At 39.8% G+C, this 26,145-nt stretch overlaps 2 protein-coding genes across 3 annotated transcripts; both read left to right on the top strand.

Annotated features, from left to right (window-relative positions):
• The first annotated feature begins 4,558 nt into the window (after positions 1 to 4,558).
• Positions 4,559 to 24,069, top strand: prkcda (protein kinase C, delta a). Its single transcript, XM_080301278.1, has 25 exons — positions 4,559 to 4,690; positions 7,164 to 7,292; positions 7,436 to 7,635; positions 7,716 to 7,782; positions 8,089 to 8,242; positions 9,310 to 9,341; positions 10,153 to 10,238; positions 10,830 to 10,959; positions 11,320 to 11,420; positions 12,400 to 12,496; positions 12,670 to 12,800; positions 13,169 to 13,342; positions 13,449 to 13,540; positions 16,478 to 16,540; positions 17,344 to 17,482; positions 17,602 to 17,790; positions 20,825 to 20,910; positions 20,995 to 21,117; positions 21,194 to 21,485; positions 21,576 to 21,710; positions 22,536 to 22,796; positions 22,889 to 23,033; positions 23,125 to 23,230; positions 23,323 to 23,572; positions 23,693 to 24,069. The coding sequence occupies exons 2-25, from the start codon at positions 7,184 to 7,186 to the stop codon at positions 23,855 to 23,857; spliced, it is 3,327 nt and encodes a 1,108-aa protein (XP_080157404.1). The 5' UTR covers positions 4,559 to 4,690; positions 7,164 to 7,183; the 3' UTR covers positions 23,858 to 24,069.
• mustn1a (musculoskeletal, embryonic nuclear protein 1a) lies at positions 23,814 to 26,112 on the top strand. 2 transcript variants are annotated; one of them, XM_080301280.1, is made up of 3 exons: positions 23,814 to 23,977; positions 25,172 to 25,298; positions 25,616 to 26,112. In XM_080301280.1, exons 1-3 carry the CDS (start codon positions 23,960 to 23,962, stop codon positions 25,711 to 25,713), a joined length of 243 nt encoding a protein of 80 aa, XP_080157406.1. In that variant the 5' UTR covers positions 23,814 to 23,959; the 3' UTR covers positions 25,714 to 26,112. The 2 variants fall into 2 exon arrangements, with proteins under 2 accessions (XP_080157406.1, XP_026023802.1); XM_026168017.2 differs by lacking the exon at positions 23,814 to 23,977 and adding an exon at positions 24,883 to 25,071.
• Positions 26,113 to 26,145: the final 33 nt, after the last annotated feature.

Here is a 26,145-nt window from a genome sequence, read left to right as displayed (position 1 = left end):
GAGTCAGTGTCTGTGCTTTCTCTTCATTCTGCTCGTGTCCTCTAGATGGCAGGTGGACTATATTTTAAAGCAGGTGGCAGGCTGTCATTGATTTTCTGTTACCGTGTCCTTGCTCGTGGTTTACAACACATACTTTAGATTAAAATAGGAAAAATTCAACATGCAGCAGCTTCTAAATAAACCTAAAGGTGCCTGGGCTGACAAATAGTCCATGTGACGCTTGTTCCGAGACCAAGCTGGTCAGTTTTTCAGCTCACGTGCAGAGCTTCTCGGGAAGACACAGTGGGACTAAGTGATACACAGACCAGTGTGCTGTTGGGCCAAAGACAGGCCAGGCCTGTTCTGCTTCTCATCTACCCCTGAGGCTTCCTGACCCAGAATAATATCAGGCAGAAAGTTTGCTTTCTGGGGCTACTGAAAAGTTGCAGACACCTCGTCCTACATAAAGGAGAGACCATTCATCACTGTGTTCTTCCTCTCTAGCCCCAGTTCTGCTTTCTCCCTACTCTGTTTGCTTTCATCACATATCTTCAGTTGGGACTTCTCTGCCTACGTTGCATAGCAGTTGCCAGATGCCACAAGGAAAGCAGGGTACAAACCTAGTTTACCTAAATGTAGAACTTCTCTGTCAGCTTCCAAATGCAAATTTAGTGTGTCCGTATTTAAAATACTTCCCCTTAACTTTTTTTCCTTCTTCTAAAAACAGGAACTCATTGCAAGGGCATATATGAGGGCATATATGACAAGAACAGGTATATCCGGTGGCACTTTTAATGATTATTTATGTGCTAGTTAAGAAGCACAAAAAGAAAGCCTTCTGTGTGCTTGACGTGTCTTTTTCAGTGAGGCAGGAATGGTGTCATAATCCGGTCTTACTTCCACATTGCTGCAGGCGGGAGCAATGCAGAGTGAAGCAAATAATCAATCGTACACACAGCCTACTCAATAAGGTCAGATGCAGGCAGCTCTGTTATATGTGGTCTGTTACCATTAACAACTGATGCTACGGAGCCGCTTGAAATCTATTCTGAGGTGAGCTTCCTTACCTGTGGCTTTTTACTCACAACGCACCAACAGCACACACTCGACTTTATTTAACGACAAACTCACACTGACACGCTCGGACCGCCAGTCTTTGTCTGAGAAGGGAATGCAGCGTTTGCATTGATGTCGTGAGCTACAACAGGATAGCTTCTCATCTTTCATAGTGCTGTGTGGGCAGCATTGCCTCAGGGGAAAGGAAAAGAGTTTATTACGCAAGAGCTGGATGTTTAATAAAAAGAAAGACTCCGTCCCCTTGACATTGGCTTGACATTTCTGGGTTTGCACCTTGTGTTTCTCGTTCTCACTCAGAGATGGGGAGAGGAAGTGGAGAAAAGAAAAGATACAGAGAGGCTGGAAGAATAGAGGGACTCACTCTTATGTCCCACTTTGCAAACTCTTTGCAGCCTACACTGCCAAGTCAATGTTACACCTATTCCACCTCCCCTAAAGCTTTAAATAGCCCGCTTTCCCTCAAAAGGACAAACCAGAGAGAAACACACAGCCTTCAGCACACTCTGCACCTCCGACTGAACATACATTATTCCTGCTGCCTAAACGGGTAGTCTGCATTGTGCCTTCTGTTCTCTGGTGATCAGTGTGTCATAAACATTTAGAAAGAGATAATTAAACATATGTCAGCAGGACCAGCATCCAACAATAAAAGGCTTTGAGATATGACATCTCAGAGGAGGCTTTTGCAAACTCCAAACACTTTAAAAAATGCTTGTTATTTGGTGACCAGGCTTTAGAGCTGTGTTAATGAGAGTTAATTTAGAAGACTGACATCACACTCGGGAATTTCCATTTAAAGTGGATCTTGTTTTAGTTTTTTTTAAATTCTGACCGTAGAATCACTTTATTTGAACCATTGTAATTAATAAAAATAAAGAAAAGCCTGATAGGTTAAAGAGTGTGACGACTGGGGAACAAATAGATTTTCAAAGCAAACAAATAATACCTTTCAAATCTATGGAGCTCACTAACAAGAAATGCAGAAGTGAAAAGGTAACCTTGTCAACAAACATCACAATGTTTTACCCTCATGCCCTTCATCCAGACGTGAAGGCTTTATTTTTTCTTTTTGTGCACTGCACTTCAGGTGTAAAAACATCAAGTTGTAGTTTGCTTGGAGTTTATTTAGAAGACCATGGGAATCAAACATAAGCTTCGGTGGCCCAAATAGGACTGGGCCAACACTCCACTGAACTGAATTTGTGCTTTTAATAGTATTTTTTTTTTAATTTTTTATAAATAATGCAACAGTTTTCCAAACAATTAATTGCCAGTGACAGATAAATTCTTGTTTTTCACTATCTACTATGTAAATGGCTGAGCAATGAGTAATTTTAAAATGTAAGCCCAAAGAGTAGTGCTGGCAGATTTCTTTCATTTACCACAGTACCATATCTGCATTATGCAGAAAAACTAAGACATACTGGTCAAATTTCACTTATTTTTCTGATATTAAGATATTTCAGGGAGCAGATGTGTAGGTAAAATTCATTACACTGACAGAAAGCAGAGTTTCACTGGTCCAACCCAGATGGTGAATTTTGGGTTGTATGAATCAGACATCTCTGTAACAGACAATATATTAGCTGGAGGAAATTGCAACCAACACAGAGTTCAAGCACCCGCTGGTTTATTCTATATAGCCTCCATAAAAACGATGAAGCACTGCTTTCAAGTCAAGTTGTGGTGGAGTTTCCGCCACAAAAGCAAGAAAGCTGATGTTACACACTTATCCCTTAAACATGGGAAACGATCTGTTTATCCTAATACTTGTAAATGGAAATGCTCTAAATGTCTTTTCCACAGAGCAATCGGGAGATGCTGCTGTGTCTCTCTAGCATTATGCATGAAACTAATTCATCACACAGTCTTTATCTGCAACTGTCAGGCACCCCCAAATTTTTTTCTTCCTATTTTATAGCTGATGCTATTCTGCTTAAATCAGCAGTTGTGATGTGCCTTTTTACATTTGATTTTTTGAATTGTACAAAATAGAGAAAATAATATTTTCTAAATTTAAAATTCAAATGTATCCTCTATTTACAGCAACAAAAGAAGCAGCTTTGAATAACCTGACGGCCAAAACAATTAAAAAAAAAAAGTCTAACACCTGTAGTTGACCATAATAAACATTTAAATAATAAACTCACAACTGAGTATGCACTAAAACCCATGAAAGAAACCTCAGCTTCAAATGACGAAGCCTCTTCCTTAGCTTCCTAGCCCACAGAGCCACATAGCCATATGCATTCATCTGCATGCATAAGGAGTTTCTATGTAGATGATCATTCTCTCTTCCATCTCTGCAGGCTCAATTTAACATCCGCCTGTTCTCCAGCCTATGAATCCCACTGGTGGATCATCACAGTGTGTGTATGTGTGCATGTGTGTGCTGGAAAAAGAACAGAATAACAGGGTTTCTTGAGCTTTGAGGGTGCCTCAGTGAGAGTCAGAAGAGTCGGTGAGCATTGAAGTCTTTAGTGCACACACCTAGTCTGCAGACTTCCTGTGTCTACCATGAGTCAGAATCTGCTTGTTATGTAAATCCACAGAGAAGTGAGGGGGACACCGGCACACCTGTGCCCTGCCAGCCTGCTCCTGTCCAGGTTTTTTTTCCTTCCCTTTTGACACAGAGCAGCAATTACTTATTGCTCCCAGTCATTGAACTATGACTCATCCTGGAGGAATTAGGCCCTCAATCAGCCAGTATGTTCTATAGCTGCCTCTAATCAGATGACGATGAATACCAAGTTGGGCTTAACCCCCCCTTACTTGTGCTGACATACAATTATTTAGATCTATGTGTGCGTGTGTGGGGGTGAACACAGGCATGAAACAAATAAAGAGTGTGGATAATCTGGAGTGCCTGTTTAGAACAAGAAAAGATCCTTCTTGGTACCGGAGCCAAATCTGCCACCTCCTCACCAGCAAAACCTAGCGCAAACCTCAAAACTACCCCCGCAGCCTACAGTCCCAGCCACGTGACCCCACCCCCTGCCACACAAACACTTCACGTGGAAAAAAAAAAGACTCTTCCCCCACATACTGTAATCTAGGGCATACTCACCAGCAATGCGGATCTTTATGCACAGTTATAATGTGTTGGGTCGCTTTTTCATATTTATAACTCATATAGCCTCATATATGATCAACAGGTCTGCTGTGACGAACACGCCCGTTAACTTCAAACAGGCTTACATGTCAAGTGACACGCGTGACTGAAAAGTGATAGACTATGTGTGTATTTGCCTGCATCTGTGCTGTGTTTGTGTGTGTTAAGGGAATACTCCCACCCCTGAGGGGGGAGAAAAAAAGAAAAAAAGTATTATGGTAAGTGGCACGGCCCTAAATTCAATGAGGGCAGCTAAGTGTACAGTGCCCCGCCACCGCTTCACAGACTACCCTGTGTGAGTCTGTGTGTCTGAAAGAGAGAGAGAGGGGGGGAGTGAGTGTGTGTGTCTCTGTGTGTGTTTGTGTGCATACCAGGTAAACGTCACAGCTTGCAAAGAAAGCCCCTGCGCTGCGAGCGCGCGCCACACTTCCTCAATCGACGGAATCACAGAGAGAAAAAAAACACTAGAGGAAGAAAAAGAGCAACTTTCGTCGAGAACAACCGCCTGGTTTGCAGGACAAGGTGAGTCTGCCATTACAATCCTTTTCAGGCTTCAGTCGAGTGGGTTTTTAGTAGCAGAGTACGGGTTTTACGTCTAAACTTTACAGAAAGTTACAGAAAACAGTACCGTTTCGTCTGCTTCTTTCATCCTTTGGAAAACCTCACTGTGAGGGTGAGGCGAGTAACGCTAAACCCTGGCTAACTGGTTACAGTTTTTCTTCCTCGCTGAAAGCGTTAGCTGTTGTAGCGCAGTGAAAGTTTAGCCAGACACGTTTCATTTCTATGAAAAGTCAACAAGGCAGCTGGCACTACACAGCTGTTTTGGTTAAAATAATAACCCCTGACAACTTTTCCGAGTAGCGACTGGAGCTGCTTCAGTGAAACAGTGCACAGGAATCCGTGACCCCGTCACACTTGCTGACGCTACGGGGTCACAAAAGGTACTGACAGGTGAATTATCGCGACCTACTGATCTATACCCACCTGGACTGGAACATCTGCAAGCATCTGCGGCCCTGTCTTAACACAGTCGGTAACTGCATGCAGTATGTCGGTAATTCTGCTTATGTGGAATCCGTTAAGTGACAGAATATCACCAGGGATGAGGAGGAATGTGAGCAGGTCTGGACAGCAAGGATGGAGGAGTAAAGATAAAAAGAAGAAAAGGGAGAAAAGGGAGAAGGAACAGTTATTTACTTGTCATTAAGACAATCTGGCTGCAAGCTGCTGTCTGAGTCAGACGTGGGGTGACATCTGCGTTCAGCCAACTGACAATCGACCACATCCTTTAGAGAATAAAGAGAGAATCAGATGCACTGACTGATTCTCGGTGAATGTGACCGTCAGAGTTTAGTTTTTCATTATGCGCAAGACTCAAATCTAGATAGGACCTGTGTCAACCTCAGCAATGGTTTAGGTGTTCTGCGCGATCACATGAGGCGTTCAAAAGTGTTTATGAGGGGGTAATTACGTCGAGGAAGAAAGGCTCTTTTCCATACCATGATGAAACACAGTCAGGCTCTCAGAATCAGGTATTATGTTACCATTTCAGTCAGTAAAAGCGATGTTAGTATTCTTCTGTGTGGAAGAAAATTAAAATTTTAATTGAACTTTAAATTAAGCAAAGGTTCAGAGGAGAGTACAGCCATCAAATTATGTTTCAGTGCTCAGGGGTTTATTTTTTGTAATGATTTTACCACATTGCCTTTGTGAATGAACAGCGTGTAATGGTTTTTGATACAATTATTAAGCAATAATAACAGAAATCAGTAATTGTGTGGTTTGTTAGGTCAGACATTAGGAAGTAGACAACATAAAGTTGAATAACAAGCCTCTAGAGGATGTTTACCAGTTACAGTATGCTGGGGAGGTAACTAGACAGGACAATTTGAAACTGCTCACAGCTGGTTGGGAAATCAATCACTATTGGCCTGAAACACACAGCATGCCTGCTGTTGATTAACTCCCAAAAGCCCTGGCATCACAGCTCCCAGCTGCAGTACGTGAGTGAAACTGGTTGCATGCTTTTTTACTTGCCTGCATCTTTTATTCCGTCTTACTTTTCTGAGTCTGAGTGTAGGTGGTTACAGTTTCAGGCTTGTGATAGCAGCTAGGCTTTCTTTGGAGCACAGCATGCATTTGGATCAGTGACATGTTGAGACTAGCTCTGACTTTGTAGTGCTAGGAAACACCTCTGGTGTTGCAGCTGCAACCTGTCAGAAACTGCACGCATAGTGATAAGGAACCAAACAAATGTGACTTTGTGCTCACATTTTAAATGTGTATCAGTGGCAATAAGAAAATAATAATTAAAGACTCCATGGGTATAACAGTTAACAGGGGTTACCTAATGTATTGCACATACTGAAACTAGTGGTGTTTGGGTTGTTATAGAGAAAAGTTGTGGCACTGTCTGCAACACTTGTGGAGTTATGCAAGCAGCAAATCATGCGTGAGGTAACAAGCACCCAGCACAAAGGGGGACATTGATCGCTCATTATGTGTCACCACTGGAATTTCACTTCTAATGCAAAAGAAATCCAGTTATTCAGGTATTTCCTCTGTAGGTAAAAAAGTGAATGATTTTTTTCTCTTCAGTTAGGAAAAATATGGAAAATATATACATGACATAAAATTCAGGTCATGTACTAAATGTGTGCGTAACTTGCTTCCAACAAGTAGTCATTTGGATTAATAGCCAGTCCACCATAAAAAATTGAGTCAGAGTAAATCTTGCAGTGAGAGAAAGCAAAATACAAATTTGTGCTGCAGCCAGAGGCAAATTTTGCTCATTGCAGGTGTCTCGCTTAGTGACAGGAAATTCTCAAATACCAGTAAAAAGACCGCTTATCTTATCTTCTGTCTTTTTTTTGTTTGGGGTCAAAATGCTCAGATAGAACTTAGCACTATTGCTTGACATTTTGCAATATTTTGAGACAATGCGATGATGCACTTTAACAGTAATAAATTTGTGGTTGTTCTTGTCTGAGAACAGGCGATCCTGGTACTTTCACCATGGCTCCTTTCTTGAGGATTGCCTTTAACTCGTACGACCTGGGTATCCTGCCTCCTCTGACTGACCCACCCTTCTGTGCTATCAAGATGAAGGAAGCCTTGACAACTGGTGAGATCATTTTTTTGTCTTTTGCAGAAGTCTCTACTTCTGCTCAAACAACAAACACAAATTATGTTATCTTATTTTGTTTAAATTGAAAACATGCCAAAAATATTTTTTCTACTTCCTCTATCTGCCCATCTGCTTCTCAGAAAGAGGGAAGACCCTGGTTCAGCGTAAACCCACCATGTACCCAGCCTGGAAGTCCACTTTTGATGCACACATCTATGAAGGTCGTGTGCTCGAGGTACTGCTGATGAAGACAGCGGAGGAGCCACTGGCTGAAGTGTCTGTCGGTGTGTCTGTCCTTGCTGAGCGCTGCAAGAAAGCCAACGGGCGTGCTGAATTCTGGGTAAGTCATTACACACTGTCCTTTGTCTTTAAGAGCAAATGTCAGGATCCTGTTTAACTGTACTTATATTTTGTGTTCAGGTGGATCTCCATCCTTCAGGAAAAGTAATGATGGCAGTGCAGTATTTTCTGGAGGATGCAGATGCAGGTGAGATTAAATTACATTATATTTTTATATTATTTATTTTTATTTTCTCTTCTATGCACTTCCTTTTATTTAAGTATGTTTTGCAGCCTCTTCAAAGACAGTTAGAGGGGTATCCCCCTCACCCACACCAGTCATCTAACTTGGTTTTCAGCTGCTAATTTAATGTAGTCCTTACACACACTTTAACGTGTGATTCCCTACTGCAATCATAAGGCTATCAGTCTGTAACAAATCTGTAATATGACCTCTCTTTTTCTGTCACAGTGTTGTATATGACTGACTTGTTTTTCTCTCTTTATTTGGAAGAGAGCAAGCAGCCTGTGAAGGAGGAAGCTCCTACTCTGAACCGTAGACGCGGGGCCATAAAGCAGGCCAAAATACACTTCATCAAGAACCATGAGTTCATTGCAACTTTCTTCAGACAGCCCACTTTCTGCTCTGTGTGCAGAGAATTTGTCTGGTCAGTGCCCGTCTAAAACTTTCATCAAATTAGGAAACAGGATATTGAGAATCTAGTGTTCAGGAACTTGTGGATATGTAGTATTAGCAGACTTATTTCTGATTAAGACTGTAATTATTTTTCTAGATCACTGTTTTGTATGTGACACTTTTAATGTGAACAGTTCCTGGAAATATGAGCTCTCTAATTAAAAAAGAAGTGAGGACAATCCCCTGACATAGTTTGGCAGAAACTCTCAATAACTATTTTTGTTTGCCAGACCATGACCCAAGACTTTGATGACCCATTTTCTTGATGTTATACATAGAATGCTCATGTTTTCCTTTGAAGACTTTAGTTGTCCAGTTATCTGATATGAAGCACATTTTGATGAAATTGGAAATTTTGTGCAAAAAGATACACAAAACTACATACTTCATTTGGAGCCACATTACAGAAATGTACTATTTTAGGCCTAATATTAGATAAGCCTAACATTATTTTCCCAAATTGATTCTACAGAAGTAAAGTCTAAATATAGGAGGCATCCTATCTTATCTGACTTCACTTTATCTTATTTCAGATTAGGAAATGATAAATATACACCCCAACATCTCGTTTAAGCCCATTATTGACCACCCGCTGGTACTTTTCCATCTTACTGAGCTCCACACATCCTTGTTACAATTAGCTTTCTCAATGATTGCTGTTGCCACGTTAGTTAAATGAAGTTCAGAAATAAAGTACTACCACTAACCCCTTCCTCACACATCTGTACTTACTCACTCTACTTGATGGAAGAGGGATTGTTAGTGTAGCTCTAAGATTACCCTAAAGGTAGGAGACTTGTGCTTTTGGGAGGTTATGTTACTTGTGTTATGCACTTTAATATTCTTAGGTAGAGTAGCAAATCAGGGCCTGTTCCTATGAAGTGTTTTAACCTTAATGAGACTTAATCACCATCGTTACCACACAGTTAAGATAGAATTTACAAGTTATAAAGTGTATGCAATGCAGTACCTGTTCCTTATTGCTTTTGAGTGATAAACTGGGAAATCATTCACAAAGCCTGTCTTTGTCTCACACAGGGGACTCAACAAGCAAGGCTATAAATGCAGACGTAAGTGTACTTCATTAAAAAAATCTCAATACATTGTGTTATAGCTAAAACAGCAACATAGATGTTCAACACGTTCTCACTCCCAAAGCGTTACATTTTACGCTAGGTGACAAATCGTCTGTATATTACGCTTCCGGCACCCAACACGTCCCTATATTATGAGATCGGAAAAATGAGGAAACATGAGAAAACATGAGAACCGTTTGAAATGAATCTACACATGTACGTTCATTTTACTTAAGTTGCTTTAGAAAACACTATCTAATGTCATCAAAGTGCTGGTTAAGGTTCGGGATAAGTTTATGGTTAGGGCTGGAATACATGGCTGGAATGTGTATTACCGGCATTCTACTGGAATTCATCTATAACCAGGCGCGTAGCATAATACACGTTCTTATGCTTTCGCGTTCCTCAGGAATGCCTCGGGACTTAACATATCGTGAGTATATCACATCTCGGGAGTGAGAATGGCTGAGATGTTAAACATAAAAAATGTTTACTTAACCATAAAAGCAAACTGTGAAATGTACATATTCATTTCTTTTACCGTTATGCACTCAAAAATATGCTGATTGCTGAAATATTTCCATGTAATTTTTTTTACAAGGTAAAATGATAGATTTAAAGGAGTCTGGTCAAAAGAAATGTAGTGGACTACCATTTTCCTGCAAGATTAATTATATAGATAAATTTGATTTGACATATTTTCACTGAATTTTATTCAAAATCACTGCTTCATGTTTATGAAAGCATGTGTGTGTAAAAACTAAAAACTAAAGTATTAATCTGCTATATCGTTTCTTTTTCTCAGAATGTAATGCAGCCATCCACAAGAAATGTATAGACAAAATCATCGGCAGATGTACTGGTACTGCTGCCAACAGTCGGGATACTGTGGTGTGTAACACACATTTCTTCTGTACACCATGTACTGTTAGTGTTCGCCATATGTGTCCCAATTAGTGCGCAATAGTCAGTTTAGTGTGGGCTTTTTTTCCTCTGTGATTTACGATTTTGATGTATTCCTCCTTAGCAAATCAACAATGATTCGTTTATCAAATTAAAGTGTATAGTTCGGTCAGGGTTTAACACAAAGGCACATACCTGTTAGTTTCCACTTCCAGTGAAGCATTTTTCAATGTCCATCAATATTAGGGGATAATCAAAGTCCAGCTAACCTAGATAGCAGTGACAGGAATGAGCACTGCACCCCCACACATTGTGGGACTAACAGATGGGGTGTGGTCTTAGGGAAATACTTTAAATTCAACTAGCAGGGACAGATCTGGCCCACAAGTTGTAATCTCTGAGATTTTTTTTTACACAGTGCTGTAGTGACTTTTGACACATTGAAGTTAGAGAGGGAAGAAGAAGACAAGGGGGAAAAAAAGGATGAGGAAGGTGCGCAGGAAAGCTAGATGTTACAGGCCTGTGAGCGTGAGTCCTTTGGTCATACATAGCAATGATGAATCTTCTCCGTGCCCAAAGTTCCAGAAGGAGCGATTTAAAATCGACATGCCGCATCGTTTCAAGATCAACAACTACATGAGTCCCACCTTCTGTGACCACTGTGGAAGCCTTCTGTGGGGTCTGGTCAAGCAAGGCCTGAAGTGTGAAGGTACAGCAGAGACATGATTGACTGGATGGTTACAGGAGCGTGTGCTTCTGTACTCTACAGACTAAAAAAATATTTACGCCTAAAATGTTGACTTTAAGCAACTTAATTAAAAGTAAATTTTCTGTGTATTTTTTACATATAAAACATGTAAAACATTAAATTTAATGGATTTGGTCAAATTAAATTTACCGTATTGAAATACATTTAGTTTATCCTAAGCATATTTTCCTTAATGATTATTTTAAAAAATAACCCTTCAGTTTTATAGATTTCATTTTTATTTTACTCAAAATTATTGCTTCATATTTATGGGGGCCAAGAAAATTTTTTTCAGTGCAGACTTGTTTTTTCTCTTTGCAGACTGCGCCATGAATGTCCATCACAAGTGTCAGGACAAAGTAGCCAACCTTTGTGGTATCAATCAGAAACTACTAGCCGAAGCCCTCACACAAGTCAGTCAGGTGAGTTCAGTGAGTCATTCAGTGGATTGTATCTTTTGGTATTCAAGTCCACATCAAGATGGATGACATTACAATGAGAAAGAAGTGTGACTCAGGTGTCATTCTACTAACGCGACTTTGCTCTTGGAGATTTTGTGACTCCGAATGATAATGAATAACAAATATAGATAAGCACTTTATTAAATTTTATATAAAAAAGATAATTTAAAAACTGGTTGTTGCTGTTCTGTTTTCTATGTAGTGGCACTTATTTGGATGTTTTCCAGAAATATTAGTAAACATATTAGCAGCAAATTTCTTTATAACTTTATAAACTTTCTGAATAAAATGAATACTTAAGCCTTATAACTACATCTCTATATTTTATCATCATTTAAGAAATGAAATAGCATTTAAATTCTTGAAGTATTTACATTATTTATCATAATGTGTAAATGTTTGTTTTGAAAGGATAGAGAAGATTCAAATAGATCTGAAATCAAATCTAGGCACTTAGCTTGCAATGTTGCCAGTACCCCGAGATGCTTGTGTTTGTTGGCTCAACAAAACCTAAAACTGGTTATAGAGATAATGGGTGTCATGATAACAGTTATCAACTTTCTTTGTTTACCCAAACTTTCCACTTCAGGCTTCTTACCTGAAGTGGAAAGATAACAAGCTGATTAATAATAACTAACTAGCAAAAAAGTATCTTATTTGTTTCACTTGAATGTGAAACTCAAAGTTACTGGTGTGTGTTGACCTAATTTTCCTGCCCTTCTGTGCTAAACGCCTGACTCATTCTGTTCTGTCTTTACAGGCCTGTCGTTCAACCCAAAATCTATTTAGTTTTGAAGACAGTTAAAGAGAGAAGAATCAAACAAGTTTTTGACTCAAATGTACCACGGCTGTTAGTCGACCATTGTTAGGAAACAGTTGTTTGAGTTCTTCATGTTTATTTTTTGTTTATGTGTTTATTTTTCTTCCTTTTTTCCATCAGAAATCATCCACTCGCCGTTCAGATCCAAATCTGCCTAATCTCCCGGATATTGGAATCTATGACGAAGTGAATAAACTTGCTGGACTTGAGATCAATGGTGAGTGAGGCTTTATTTGTTGGTGCTTTTTCCTCCAAACATTCAAGCAGAAAGTTAAAGTTCTGTACTGATAGCAAATGCTATGCAAATAAAAACTGCAGAAAATATGCAAAGGTTTGAGATAATTGTGTAAATATGTCATTTCTGTGTGTGGTAATGTATTTGTCCATTAGATGGGTCGACATACGGCAAACTTTGGGAAGGTTCCATCCCACGGGTACCGTCTCGTCTTACCCACTTAACCAAGATCAACATGGACAACTTCATCTTCCACAAAGTCTTAGGAAAAGGCAGTTTTGGAAAGGTACGGAGCAATGACGTCAGTGTGAAACGAACTGTGAGACTGCCATCTTAAAAACTAGAGAGAAAAAGAGAGAATATAAATAAGTGAACCAACAACACTCAAGTCAACCCATATCAGCTGTCATCATTACAATGGAGGCTGTAGTTCTCTTATAGAACTTATTACATGGACTGTGGGTGTTTCATCAACCAGCGAATTAAAATACTAATACTTCTCTTCTCTTCTCTTCTCTTCTCTTCTCTTCTCTTCTCTTCTCTTCTCTTCTCTTCTCTTCTCTTCTCTTCTCTTCTCTTCTCTTCTCTTCTCTTCTCTTCTCTTCTCTTCTCTTCTCTTCTCTTCTCTTCTCTTCTCTTCTCTTCTCTTTGTAGGTCCTGCTGGCAGAGCTGAAAGGGCGTGGAGAGTATTTTGCTGTGAAAGCTCTGAAGAAAGATGTAGTGCTTATGGATGATGATGTGGAGTGCACGATGGTAGAGAAAAGAGTCTTGGCTTTAGCCTGGGAAAACCCCTTCCTCACACACCTTTACTCCACCTTTCAGACCAAGGTACTTCCCCTCCATGTCATTAATGACTGTATTTTATTCTGCATCAGTAGTTACATTACATTACATCGTTGTGCCTTTAATAGTAAAAAATGAAATGTTTCTCTAGGAGCATCTGTTCTTTGTGATGGAGTATCTGAATGGAGGTGACTTGATGTTTCACATTCAGGAAAAAGGGCGCTTTGAGCTCTACAGAGCCACGTGAGTTCCACCTGTCACACAGCCATCATGACATACTGTACGTTACTCAGTGGAAACACAATCCCTGCCATCCTTACTCAGTGTTCACATGCTTGTCTAGCTGCCCAGAGACTCACATTTACAGAAGATACTTGTAAAGATGAGCATATGTTTATTGTCTCTTTGTCACTTTTTTAGCCTGCATCTTGTTTTCTTTTATATGATGTATAAAGTCTGAAGGACTGGGGCAATGCTGGCATCTATTAGCTCCTGTTCTTTAGAAGACAGGCCTTGTAAGGAGTGAACAGCTCTTAATGTTTGTGTATGGGGAGATATCAGTTACTACACCCACTTCTCATCACACTATGGGAATCTCTCCAGAGAAAAACAATCGCAAGCTGGTGAAATAAAGCGTTATGAATCCAAAATCTGGCGGCACCTTGACTGCCAACTAAACTTTTACTTTTTTAAATTAAATTACACTTTTACAAACCTGCTGACATTTCTTAGCAAGTGCTAAGGATTCAGAGAGATTAATATGAGAGTAATAATCATGTTATGTGGTGTTTAGAACCGATGAAATTCTTGCTTTTTAGTCAGTTATAAATTTAATTCACTGAGTGCAGAAATCTTTTGAAAAGTAATGTTTTGGCTGAAGAGTTTTGACAGAATTTGGCTGTATGTAGCAGAAAAATACAAAGAGTGTACAGCCGGGTTTTAAGACTGAATGCATTCGCTGGATTTTTTTCTTATGAACCACTGAAATGCTTCATGTTCTGCTTTCTAACTGTTGTGCTTAGTCACTGATCTTACATCTCCTGTAGTTAAATCAGCGGCTGTGTCCAGTACCTTTGAGATGACAGGAGTAATTTTGTACTTTGCAAACACTGACACCTGATCCTTTGTTGGCATCCTCTAGAATTCTCCTCACTCAGTGACTGTATTCACTCTGGGTAATTTATCCTCAGTGAGTGAGAGAGAGTGGGCTATTTTATTTCCCTACTATTCATTCCTTTACGTGTTTGCATCTTTTTTTATGTTAATGCTTAAAACAAACATGCCTCAACAAGACAGCAGAAATTCTGTGGTTCATAAGACCGAATTTAAGTCAATTCCAGCAAAGCAGTAAATTAATTAAACAAATTTGCTTTAATTTAAATGTATGCTTACAGTCTGTGGTGTTAACCATGCATTGTTTTTGAAGACTGAATGGTAATATCAGTAAGAGCAGCAAGTTCATGCTATGAGCTGTTGCTTTTTTATGCAGTGCACTTTATGTAAGTTAACTTTGGTAGTTTTGCCTATCTTGCTGACAAACAGCATAGCTCCACCATGACTATAACATTGCCTGTTATAGTCATGGTGGAGCAGGTTGGTTGTTTAAACTTAAAAAAAAAAAAATAGGATGCTTGTAGATGATGCATTTATACACATTTAAAGTGTTAAACAAATGAGGATGGATGGATTAAAATAAGGACTTTAATATTGTCTGCAGGGAAATTATTTTGTAACAGCTCTAATACTGGCGAGTTGTAAAATCCCACAAGCCTAACACAACACAGGACTACAAGAAATCACTGGGATGCATAGTCCGTAGTCTCAATGCAAGTGTGGATGATGTCACACGGAGTTGCCAGTTTGCTGGAGAGCGCGATGTAAACAACAGCCAATCTGGCATGTGAAAAGTCTGTGGGTATATAGTGTGGAAGTAGCCCCATGTTAAATATGTGGGCTGCAGAAGCGTTCCTTCACAGTAATGTGACAAGGGTGGCACCATCTGTTGTTAATAAAAGTGGCAAATCATCCACATCTTTATTTATTACGCTTGGATTTATTCCTGTTCACCCGAACTGTCTGAAAGCGGTTGATGGTAATCAAGGGATCTGAAATATACCCTGTTGCTATGTCTCTGTAAAACGTAACTGCACACTCATTAGGCTCATTTCCTTGTCAATCTCATGCCATTAACATAATTTCCTGCACTGTTAGAGGTGAGATATGGCTTTGATCCCCTCCTTTCATTTTCTTATCTATCTGTTCCTCCAGTGGCATTTCCTCTTATTTCTGTAGGAATGCTCATTATTGTTGTGAAAAAGACAAAGCAGTATTCTTCCATCAACCTGCACTTCCACCGCCATGCCAGTCAGGAAGTCGTCTAGTACCTGCAATATACATAATCTTCTGGTGACTTATTTATAATAGAATAGTTACTGTAAACTTGATGACACACAAGATTAATGTGTCTAAACTGTCGTGTTGTATATTGTTGCACAGGCTGTCACAGAATATAAGGCATGTGCTGGATCTGGTTATGCAACATTTTTCCTTTGGCAGTGACTGAACTGCAGAGTCTCAGTTAAGCTCGTTGCCACCACAAAGGCTGCTGCTAACCTGACAAAGACTAGTTTCATGCACCATTTCAACTTTCCTTCAGCTTGCATGCATATCGAGGTGTCCTCTTACAACTGTGTGTTTTTGTTTTGTTCTTCGTGATCCAGGTTGAGACGTTCTTGTACATATGCCTGTACTGTCTGACTCCTATTCTATGAGGACTGCATTTCTAATGATGTTAAGTGAGAGATATTGACAGTCTATTCAGTCCTGTTCAGCAGGTCATTTAGTGTCACTGTGCAGGAACTGGGCTGGAGAGATGGCTTTGTGTGCTCTCCGGACCTGGTTGTTTCACTCGACACAGATGACAAGAGAAGCAGGTCAGCGATAGGCTAATCATTCGGCTCGCAGCAGCTCTTGGGTTTCACATTATGAGAGTGTTATTCACCTGTCTCCTACTCCATACAAATGTCCTCTTCAATAATTCAGGTGTACACTGAAATGAGTCTGCAGTTACACCAGTGTTAAGCCTCCAGCTATGTACTGAGATAGCTCCGCACAGGCCTGTAGCTTTCCATCAGAGATGAGTGTCTGATATTTCTGTCTCTGACTCCTTTGTCTTACCAGGTTCTACTCTGCCGAGATCATTTGTGGTCTTCAGTTTTTACATTCCAAAGGCATCATCTACAGGTCAGAGCACAGAATAGGAATTTCACATGAATATAAAATACACTTAAAAATCTGTTTTCTTTACATTATTTTGTTGTTGTTTTTTAATGCGCCAATGATTTCAGTTGCAAGTGTAATGAGAAAATGAATTTGCAAAGTCTCCAATCTTGTTTAGTTAGGTAATCCCACGCATTTTTGACACTTTTTCCCCCTGAAAGTTTAATTATTATTGTGTGGCATGCATTGAGCAAGGGCTGTTATGAAAACTGTGGACTTGGATTCAGTACAAAAATGTGATTTAAAATTTTTTTAAAAGATTTTGGGAAGAGGAAAATGTAAATGTGTTTATTTGTTACACTGAGAAAACCAGACTCCTGACATTTCAGGACAACACAAAACTAAGATAACTGTTACAAAATGTCTAGTAAATGAACATAGAAACAGTAGACCACTCAATTGGACTGCATATCTCAAAGACCTTTCATATCTCTGCATAATTTTGTTTTTTTTTAATTATAGTGAAATCACCTATAAGTATAGTAAAAATTCAATATCCTCAAAGAAACTCATATAATTACTGCATTTTACAAAACTGCTGCTTTGTGTAGCGAATAGTAGTGTGTAAAAAATCTCACAGTTCAAAGTGCAAATGCATCTGTAATCAAACATTAATCCCCTTAAAATTTTATTTAACCTTTTATTGTAAGTTGTTATTTGTGTGGTAAATTCTGTTCTAACAAACACAAAATAGTTTTCTAAAACGTTATCATCACAATAACTCATGTTTATATCGTAACTTGGTTCTACTTTTTATTCATTTTCAGGGATCTTAAGTTAGACAATGTGATGCTGGACTGCGATGGGCATATAAAGATTGCTGACTTTGGCATGTGCAAGGAGAATGTATTTGGTGACAATCGCGCCACAACTTTTTGCGGCACTCCGGATTACATCGCTCCAGAGGTGCAGTCTTCTTCCAAAATTCTCTCTTGTGCTGAAATAATCAAATCTGCATTTAAAAACAAAACTTTTAAACGTCTGTCTGGTTTAATTGTTATTTATAATTTTTTGTTTAACTTTAGATTCTGCTGGGACAGAAATACTCATTCTCAGTTGACTGGTGGTCATTTGGGGTGTTGCTGTATGAGATGCTGATTGGTCAGTCACCTTTTCATGGAGATGATGAGGATGAGCTGTTTGAGTCCATTCGCATGGATACTCCCCATTATCCCCGATGGATTAGCAAGGAGTCGAAAGATCTGCTTGAGCGGGTTTGTATCATATCTTTAATACTAAATATAATAACCCCAAAAAGCGTTCAGACACGAAATGTCCATGAGTCCCAAAAAGTTGACTCTGTTCATCTGGACGTAGCGTTTTCAGTGGGACCAAGTGAGTTTCATGTGTTTATTTCACAAAGTATTAGGTAAACTAGTATTTGTGTCACTGGCAACAGACTGGACATTGAACAAGTCAGAAACATGAAAAGAAGCAGCTTGTAGATGCACAGAAACAGTGGGCAAGAAAAAGCTGCTTACATTTCATATCCTATATGAAATAACCATTTGAAAGGGTTTTAGGGTAACTGAGCTTAGTCCTCTGCTGGTGTGGGCTAATACTGGGATCAGCTAGTCTGCTGGGATTGTTCCAAGACTTGCCTTTGTGGGCCTGCCTGAGCTAAAGCTTTGCTTGAGGTTTAGTGAAATGAAATCAGCCTTTCTTTTGAGGGAGCATCCAAAAGCCCTCCAAATATTAACAAAAAGTATTTGGACAAGTTCTAATTGTCACACTTAGTGCAACATATCCATTGTTAATATGGTCTACTCCACCTGCAGTTACTCTGCCAGTTGTAAGACCTCGCAGAGTCCTGACCTGAATAACTTAGATTGTCTGTGGAGTAGGAAATGACGGTAAAAAAATTAGCTTGTTGATGCACTTGAGTGGAGGGAACATTAAGCACCAAGTTCAGTCCCTGGCTGGTACGGTCTGAGAACATAAGCAGTCCATTTAACTGAAAATCCTTTGTGTTTGACACATGATCACATATATTCCTTATGCAACCTTTCTGACCTTCCTTCCCTGCAGTTGTTTGAGAGAGACCCAACTCGCAGGATAGGAATTGTGGGTAATATCCGGTTACACCCCTTTTTCAAGAGCATTAACTGGCAGGCGTTGGAAATGAGAGAGGTTGAGCCCCCCTTCAAACCCAAAGTGGTACGTCACACACGTCACTGAGGATTTAAAAATTGTAGCTCTTGTGCTATGATTACATTTTGCTGAGATTTGTTTGTGGAAACTTCCAGAAAGCGCCGAATGACTGCAGCAACTTTGACCGGGAGTTCCTCAGCGAGAAGGCTCGTCTTTCCTACAGTGATAAGAACTTCATAGATTCCATGGACCAGTCGGCATTTGCTGGGTTTTCATTCATGAACCCCAAGATGGAGCATCTTTTAGAAAAATGATGTCATCCATGTCAGACTCATGTTACTCTCCTCATGTTTATGGAACAGTTTGCCTGCTTGCAGATGAGCAAGCTGTTTCACAATCAGTATTTGTTTCACCTTATTTTAAGCACAAACTATTCTTGGGTACGATCAAACAACAAACGGCCCGTGTACTGTATATATATATATGTGGATGTTTCATTTATGTGCATGCTTATTATTTGTATAGGTTATGAAGACCTGTGTGAGTAATAATATACTGTGGGAGTGGGAGTCTGAAAAATCCTTACATTCCACTTGACGTCATTGCTACCATCTGCTGCCATCATGTTTCCCTTTCATGTTGAAAATCATCTCCACTGGGGATAGAAAATATGAAATGGAGGAAAAAGGCTACAGGAACTAATTTTACTTCATGCTTCAGATATAGGTCGTATTTGTGAATGAGGTGACTGCATGTTTAGAGATTTGAGACCAAGAAAAATCCATCAATCTTAGCATTGTGGCTTAAATATGAATGTTATAATTTCAAACATCCAACTTCTTGCCTTTGACTAAGAAGAACTTGTGGTTGTAAAGTTGACTGAACAGTGCCATGTAATGATCAAACTTTAATGCTCCAGCTGTTTTCAGCTGTACAGAAAAGTTCTGTTTTGTGGATGGAGGTGCAATGAGTGCAGCCATGGGTACAAAAAGAGTAGTGAAATGACTAATTGGTGAGCCACTTAAACGCTGTATATAATATTTATGTATATTGTTGTTAACATGTATATTGGTTTGCAAAGGATGTATTTTTTTTTTTACTGTCTCCATATTTCCCATATGATTAAAAAAAAACATAAACTCCCAAGTCTGTGCTCCTTTTGTGTGATTTTGAAGTGCACGTAATAGAAAAGGTTTTAAACAAATTGACTTTCAGGAGCTGGACTGGAGGCGATCTAAAGCAATATAATCTTTATATAAATCAAATTAAAATTTTGAAGGCTTTTCACTTAAAAGCGTTTTGGATCTGATCAACAACCCATTATCATTTGATTAAATTTGATTCATAAACAAACCAAAACAAGAATCAGTATCAGTCGACAAAATATTTTTTTTTCTATTTGTTAATAAATCTTTTTATTTGGACAGGAAATATTAGACACATTTTCCCGTAACTTATTATTATTATTATTATTTTTATCAGAAATGCATATATGTGTTTATATAGAGAATATATTGAGACCCTATGGATGCTTGTTTCTGCCACTAAAACATCAACAACCAAGGTTTGAGTCAGAAAGTCGAATTTGGAGATATTAACTAGTAATGCATTTTCCAGAAACACGTGGTCCACGTGGACCTGTAGTACATAATAAATTCCCGAGCATTAATTTTTGATTTCATCTATAGATTTTTCCTAAGCATTATGACGCTATCTAGTGGCACTAGGGTGAAAGCAACGTTGCGTGACGTCACTACGTAATGCGCTTGCGTAAAATGTCTACGGAAGTATTGGTGTACGATCCACAGCTTTAACTGCCGGGCACAACTGACAGCTCATAGTTGCTCTACTGGAATAATGTCTGGTGCCGCCGGTTTGTAATGCGGTCGAGATAAGAGTTCCCACACTATGGCAGCATTATGATTCTTCTTCGTAGAAAGCAGCGGACACCTGGTATACTCCACACCTGACTACAGTTTTCACAGAGCCAAAGGAAGATCAAAATGAGCTCTCAGGACATACTGCAGAGTGTGTCCACTCTAGCGTCCTATAATGTGTTGCTACAGGTAAACAAACACGGTAGTTGATGTGTGTTGAACATTTACAGCATTTTTTTAATTTATTTATTCATTTATTTGTCCGGTTTTATGTCCTCAGGTAATGTTCCGTGTGCTCACCTTTCTTCTGAATGCCTTTACGCTGCGGTTTGTGTCCAAAGAGCTGATTGGGGTGGTCAATGTCAGGTAAAGTTTGCAGGAAAACAACACAATGGTTTTCGGGCTCCAGCCGCTGTAACATGTGTCCTTACGTGTGTCTTTATTATGCAGGCTTACACTGCTGTATTCCACATTAGTGTTTCTGTCCAGAGAGGCTTTCCGGAGGGCCTGTCTGAGCGGGCAATCGGGCAAAAACCACAGCTGGAGACCAGTTATCAATCTCCTATGGATGACGTGAGTTGATTAGATGATAAAATAGGCATTCTGATTTTCAGTTTTTGATGCTCACATGTTATTTCTACTTTTTCAGGGTACCCCTTGGTGTGTTATGGGCAGTACTTCTGTCATATGTGTGGCTTTGGCTCCTAGAGGTCCCAGATGCTCACACTGTCCCTTACTACAGTCCTGCTGTGGTGCTGTTTGCCTTATCTGGGGTGCAGGAGCTCCTGGCAGAACCCTTGTGGGTCTTGGCTCAAGCTCACATGTTTATCCGATTGAAAGTGGTGGCTGAAAGCTTGGCAATGATCGCAAAGTGCAGCATAACTGTGGTGCTGGTGGTGTTTTCCCGTGAATGGGGCCTTTACATCTTTTCTGCTGCTCATGTAAGAAATCAGCTGAAGTATCAGCTGCTTTATTTCTGCAGATATTTGTTTGAACTTTTCACGACTTTGTGCTGTGTTCACTTTTTCTAGTTGGTGTACACAGGGATCCTGGTGCTATGCTATGCTGTTTACTTCATTCATTTCCTGGGTTCCAAAGAGGCAGCGAGGAATAGTTTCCCACTGCGCCGTGTTAGAGATTTGCTGCCCCGCAGACAGTATGGAGAGGTACTTGACCTTACACGTCATTATGCATTACTCATCACTGATCCCATCAAAGTCACACTGAGTCATTGCATCTGAAATCACTGTGTGCCTTCTGCTCGACCATCTCCAAATTTGCATGCTAAATTTATGGTACAAAGTTTGGATGTATGTGATGATTGCTGTGAAATATTCGCACTGAAGATCAAATCATTCTCTCTCTCTCTCTCTCTCTCTCTCTTTTTCTGATTTATGAAATTCCTAGTCGCAAAAATTAAGAAAATGGCATTACCATTCAACTTTCATGCTGGTAGAGCAAATATGACAATTTGTACCACAAAAACAATAGCAGACAGTCTAACCTGAATAGAAGAAAACTCTATTTTGTGCAAAGTTTACATTTTTGAGACCCACTTTTAAGGCATGCACTCTGCCCTGAAGGAATCAAATCATTCAGATTAGGTTTAAAATAAATGCAACAATGTATCATTTTCATGTATATTATAATATCATAGACAGCAGCCTTCGTTGCAGCAGTCAGCATGATGATTATCTGATCCCTGCTTGCCTGTGGAAGTTCTGGCGTTAAGGTTAGGTTTGGGTTACACTGCCTCAGATGCCTCAGGGAAACAACACCCTGAAAGTGGGTGGATAGGCCATTAAAAAATCTAGAAAAGCATTTAGCATATAAAGCTAAAAATTTATATCCAAGCTTTGTGCTATAATGTTTTAGGTAAATTAGAGACAGTCAAGCAGAAAATGTTGTAAAAATCTGATTATTTGTGATTATTAATTATATTTTGGTTACTATTCACGGCGGATATTCTTAACCTTTTTCTGTGTTTAAAGCCGTTAGTCGACAGGAATCTAGCGCGGCTCACTTGGAGCTTCTTCAAGCAATCCTTCCTGAAGCAGATCCTGACCGAGGGTGAGCGATACGTCATGACCTTTTTGAACGTCCTCAGCTTTGGAGATCAGGGTGTTTATGATATCGTCAATAATCTGGGCTCCATGGTGGCGCGCTTCATCTTCTTGCCAATTGAAGAAAGCTTCTACATATTCTTTGCCAAAGTGCTGGAGAGAGGGCGCAATGTCAAAAGTCAGAAACAGGTCTGAACTGTGGACGTTATCTCAAACAAATGTTTGTGAGTGGCTATGCTGGAATTGTTGATTTGACCTCTTTTTGCTGGTTTTTGTTATAGGAAGAAGTTGCCATTGTCGCAGAGGTCCTGGAGTGCCTGCTGAAACTGGTGCTGGTGATTGGTCTGATTATCACAGTGTTTGGTTATGCATACTCTCACCTGGCTCTGGATATTTATGGTGGCTCTCTCCTTAGTAGTGGGTCAGGTATGTGAGCTACAATCCGGTGACAGGAGACACCAGTATATGACATTTTGCTTTGCTGGGAATTTGTAAAATGTGTTTCTTTATTTTTTAGGGCCCAGTTTGCTGCAATGCTACAGCTGCTATGTCCTCCTGCTTGCTGTGAATGGTGTAACAGAGTGTTTTGTTTTTGCTGTCATGAGCCAAGAAGAGGTTGACAAGTGAGAATGCAGAAACACATATATATGTATATAGACACACAGTTATTTTATAGCGTGTAAACTGTCATTTAACACTGAGTTTATGTCCTCAGGTACAACTTCATCATGCTAGCCCTGTCTGTCTCCTTCCTCTTCCTTTCATACGTACTGACAAGTTGGGCTGGCAGTGTTGGCTTCATACTGGCAAACTGCCTCAATATGGGCCTCCGTATCTTACACAGCCTGCTTTACATACACCGGTACTTCCAGTTGAGTCGGTGGAAACCTCTGCGAGGCCTGTTGCCCTCCCCTCTCATACTGCTGGCGTTGGGCGTCAGTGGAGTTGTCACAGCAGTTTCTGAGGTTTGTTTTTTTCTCAAAACAGGAACTTTTGAGCTGCGCTTTTAGTAAACATACTTATTATTATTTTTATTCTGTAGAAGTCTGTGATCCTAACTGGAGCATCTGTTTTCTTGTCTCCAGGCTTTTTTCTGCTGCGACAGCGGCTTGCTTCTGAGGCTCGTCCATATCGGCGTGGGGGCAATATGTCTGCTTGGTGTGGTTGTAGCTGTTCTTCTCACAGAGACTAAGCTTGTTCAGTTTGTGAGCACTCAGCTGCTGCCTCGATTCAGAAAGAAGCGCACTTAAATTAGACGTAAAACTGTTACACCTGACTCAAAGAAGTCGTGCGTTTCCACTACAAACTGAGCCGGGGAACAACCTTTTCTTTCTAAGGACCTCACATGTGTCATGAGCGTGTGTGAATCTGTGAGTTTTATATAAAAAAATGAATGAATTTAGTTGTGGGTTTAAAAAAGTGGATGTATTTTAATAAAACTCTTTATTGTTTTACACCATGACCACTGTATTTATATCTGTGGTGTTTTTCCAGGAATTAAATGGAAAAAAGTTTGGTTTTAAATGCTGCGTTTGTGTTGCTCACCTACCTCTGTAGCTGTTTTGGTGAAACAGTTGTGCACAAACTAAGGCAGGCGCTCTCAGTGTTGACTGATTGGAGTAGAGTTGTATTTAAGAAGCAGTACAACATGTTTACTAAAATGAAATGAAATGCTTGACTTCTGCTACCTTACCTTGACCAAATATTTTGTTTATATTGTGAGAAGTAGTTACGTTCTTGAGCCTTGATTTGCACTAGTATTTTTTTTCCTTGTTTTTGAAAGAAAAGTTTGAGTTCAGTGCTTAAGTCAACTCAGCTACTTTGTAATTGTTTCCCTGTCTGATAAGACAGCCATTTAATTGCTTTTCTTGCCCCTAAACTAATTTCCACTGAATTTGGGGTCTCCGTGGGGTTGAATAATGATGTAATTATGGAAAATGAACCTATCCCATCAGCCCAGCAATTTTTTCACAAAGATGGATGGATGGGTGTGTGGGTGGGGTGACATTCTTTTACAGCAGGAAAAATTAAGTCTCCTCTTAAGAAAATCAAGTACTTATCTCTTGATTCACATCTTATAAACTTTGAGTTTAATTTGCATGGTTTGTTTATTGTCAGCGCTGTTAGAAAGCAGCTGCCCAACCACGCTTGCAAGATTCCTACACCGCCGATTTATTCGACAAAAAGTAATGCCACAAGTTGTAGAAGTGTTTCATTTTCTAAGGAAGAAGCAGACCCTGAGAAAAATAGGAGGGAGAGATCAAGAGGAGGAGTCAGTTCCCTCATTACGTCATTTTTTATGTGTTAGGAACAGAGTTATTGCCCACTGGAGACTGACTCACTGTTAGGTTGTGTATATATATGAGAGTGTGTGTTGGGTTCGGCCTGTTGGAGAAAGAGAGCCCGCTGAAAGAAAGAGAATTTATTCCAGGCCATCTTCAGCTACTCAACAATCATGTCTCAAGTAAGAGCAGTGTTTGAGCTTTCAAAGCAGGGCATAATTGTTGCAGACACGGGGACTGTCAGTAACCTCTGTGTTTTACTTTCCCTTTACTGCCTTTCAGCCTAATCAGGAAGATGAGCAAATGCAGCGTCCTGAAGTGAGAGAAGAAGACCTGACTGAAGCAAAGAACAAGCTGGGTGCTGCCGGGCCTCCCAAGAGCAAGACAATGGAAGTAATGGAGGAGTGCGGTAAGGACACTAAACCAGCAGATGAGAGCGAATGAAACTATTCTGCTTTCTGTATTTGGTTAAGCTAAGACCACACTGCAGCCGTGAGTAAATGCGAGGGGCGTTTCTCATGATGCTCAAGTTTCCATTCCATATACAGAGAAGAAGAAAAAAAAGAAAAGAAAGGGGTTGTAATGATGGGAGATTCCTGTCACAGTGTTCCCTCTGACACGGAGCGGGACACAATGTACTTACAGAGCAAATATTTGTCTTACATAATCCTCTTTACTGCTGCATTTACAGTGAGATATCCTACTGCTGTTTCCTGTTCTTCACAGAGAAAATGGGTAAAGTTGCGCCCTCTGTGTTCAGCAGAGCGAGGTCAGGAGCAGAGACTGCTTTCAACACTCGCTCAGGCCAGCCAATCAGGAAATAGGAGAAAACCTGACCGTGGCTGAATCACACCTGCTCCATGTTCATGTGTTTGGATCAGCTGTTTTCTTGTCTTACTTCAACCCAAGGAAAATCTTGTTTAAAGCCCATTTTTTCTGTATTTCGTTATGACAAAATTTTACACTAGATTTATATTGATAGTTCCTTGAATTTTAAGAAAGGTGCCTAACTGATGAACTCAGTTTCAGTGTTTAAAACATATTTGTTGATCTGTCTGATACGACTTTTTGTTACACCGGAAGTTTCAGAGTGGGAGTATAAAGTAGTGTATGCAGTACACTTCAGAAAAACCTTAATGATAATAATGATAATAATGAACAGAAAGACAGATTTATTCAGCAACGATTACGAAATTACTTTGCAATAAAATCTCTTGAAATGATGCAAATTGTCTCTTCTTGCCTGTCTGTTATTA

This window comes from Astatotilapia calliptera, chromosome 5 (assembly GCF_964374335.1).
Source record: "Astatotilapia calliptera chromosome 5, fAstCal68.1, whole genome shotgun sequence".
NCBI lineage: Eukaryota > Metazoa > Chordata > Actinopteri > Cichliformes > Cichlidae > Astatotilapia > Astatotilapia calliptera.
This window is presented reverse-complemented; position numbering and strand designations above follow the sequence as displayed.

What these genes read in the sequence shown, in the direction of transcription:
- prkcda (XM_080301278.1), top strand. Translation starts at nt 7,184, where the DNA reads ATGGCTCCTTTCTTGAGGATTGCCTTTAACTCGTACGACCTGGGTATC. An exon ending in CGGATTACATCGCTCCAGAG is followed by an intron (nt 17,483 to 17,601) that starts GTGCAGTCTTCT and finishes GTTTAACTTTAG; the next exon opens with ATTCTGCTGGGACAGAAATA. An exon ending in AGCCAAGAAGAGGTTGACAA is followed by an intron (nt 23,231 to 23,322) that starts GTGAGAATGCAG and finishes TTATGTCCTCAG; the next exon opens with GTACAACTTCATCATGCTAG.
- mustn1a (XM_080301280.1), top strand. An exon ending in GGAAGTAATGGAGGAGTGCG is followed by an intron (nt 25,299 to 25,615) that starts GTAAGGACACTA and finishes TGTTCTTCACAG; the next exon opens with AGAAAATGGGTAAAGTTGCG.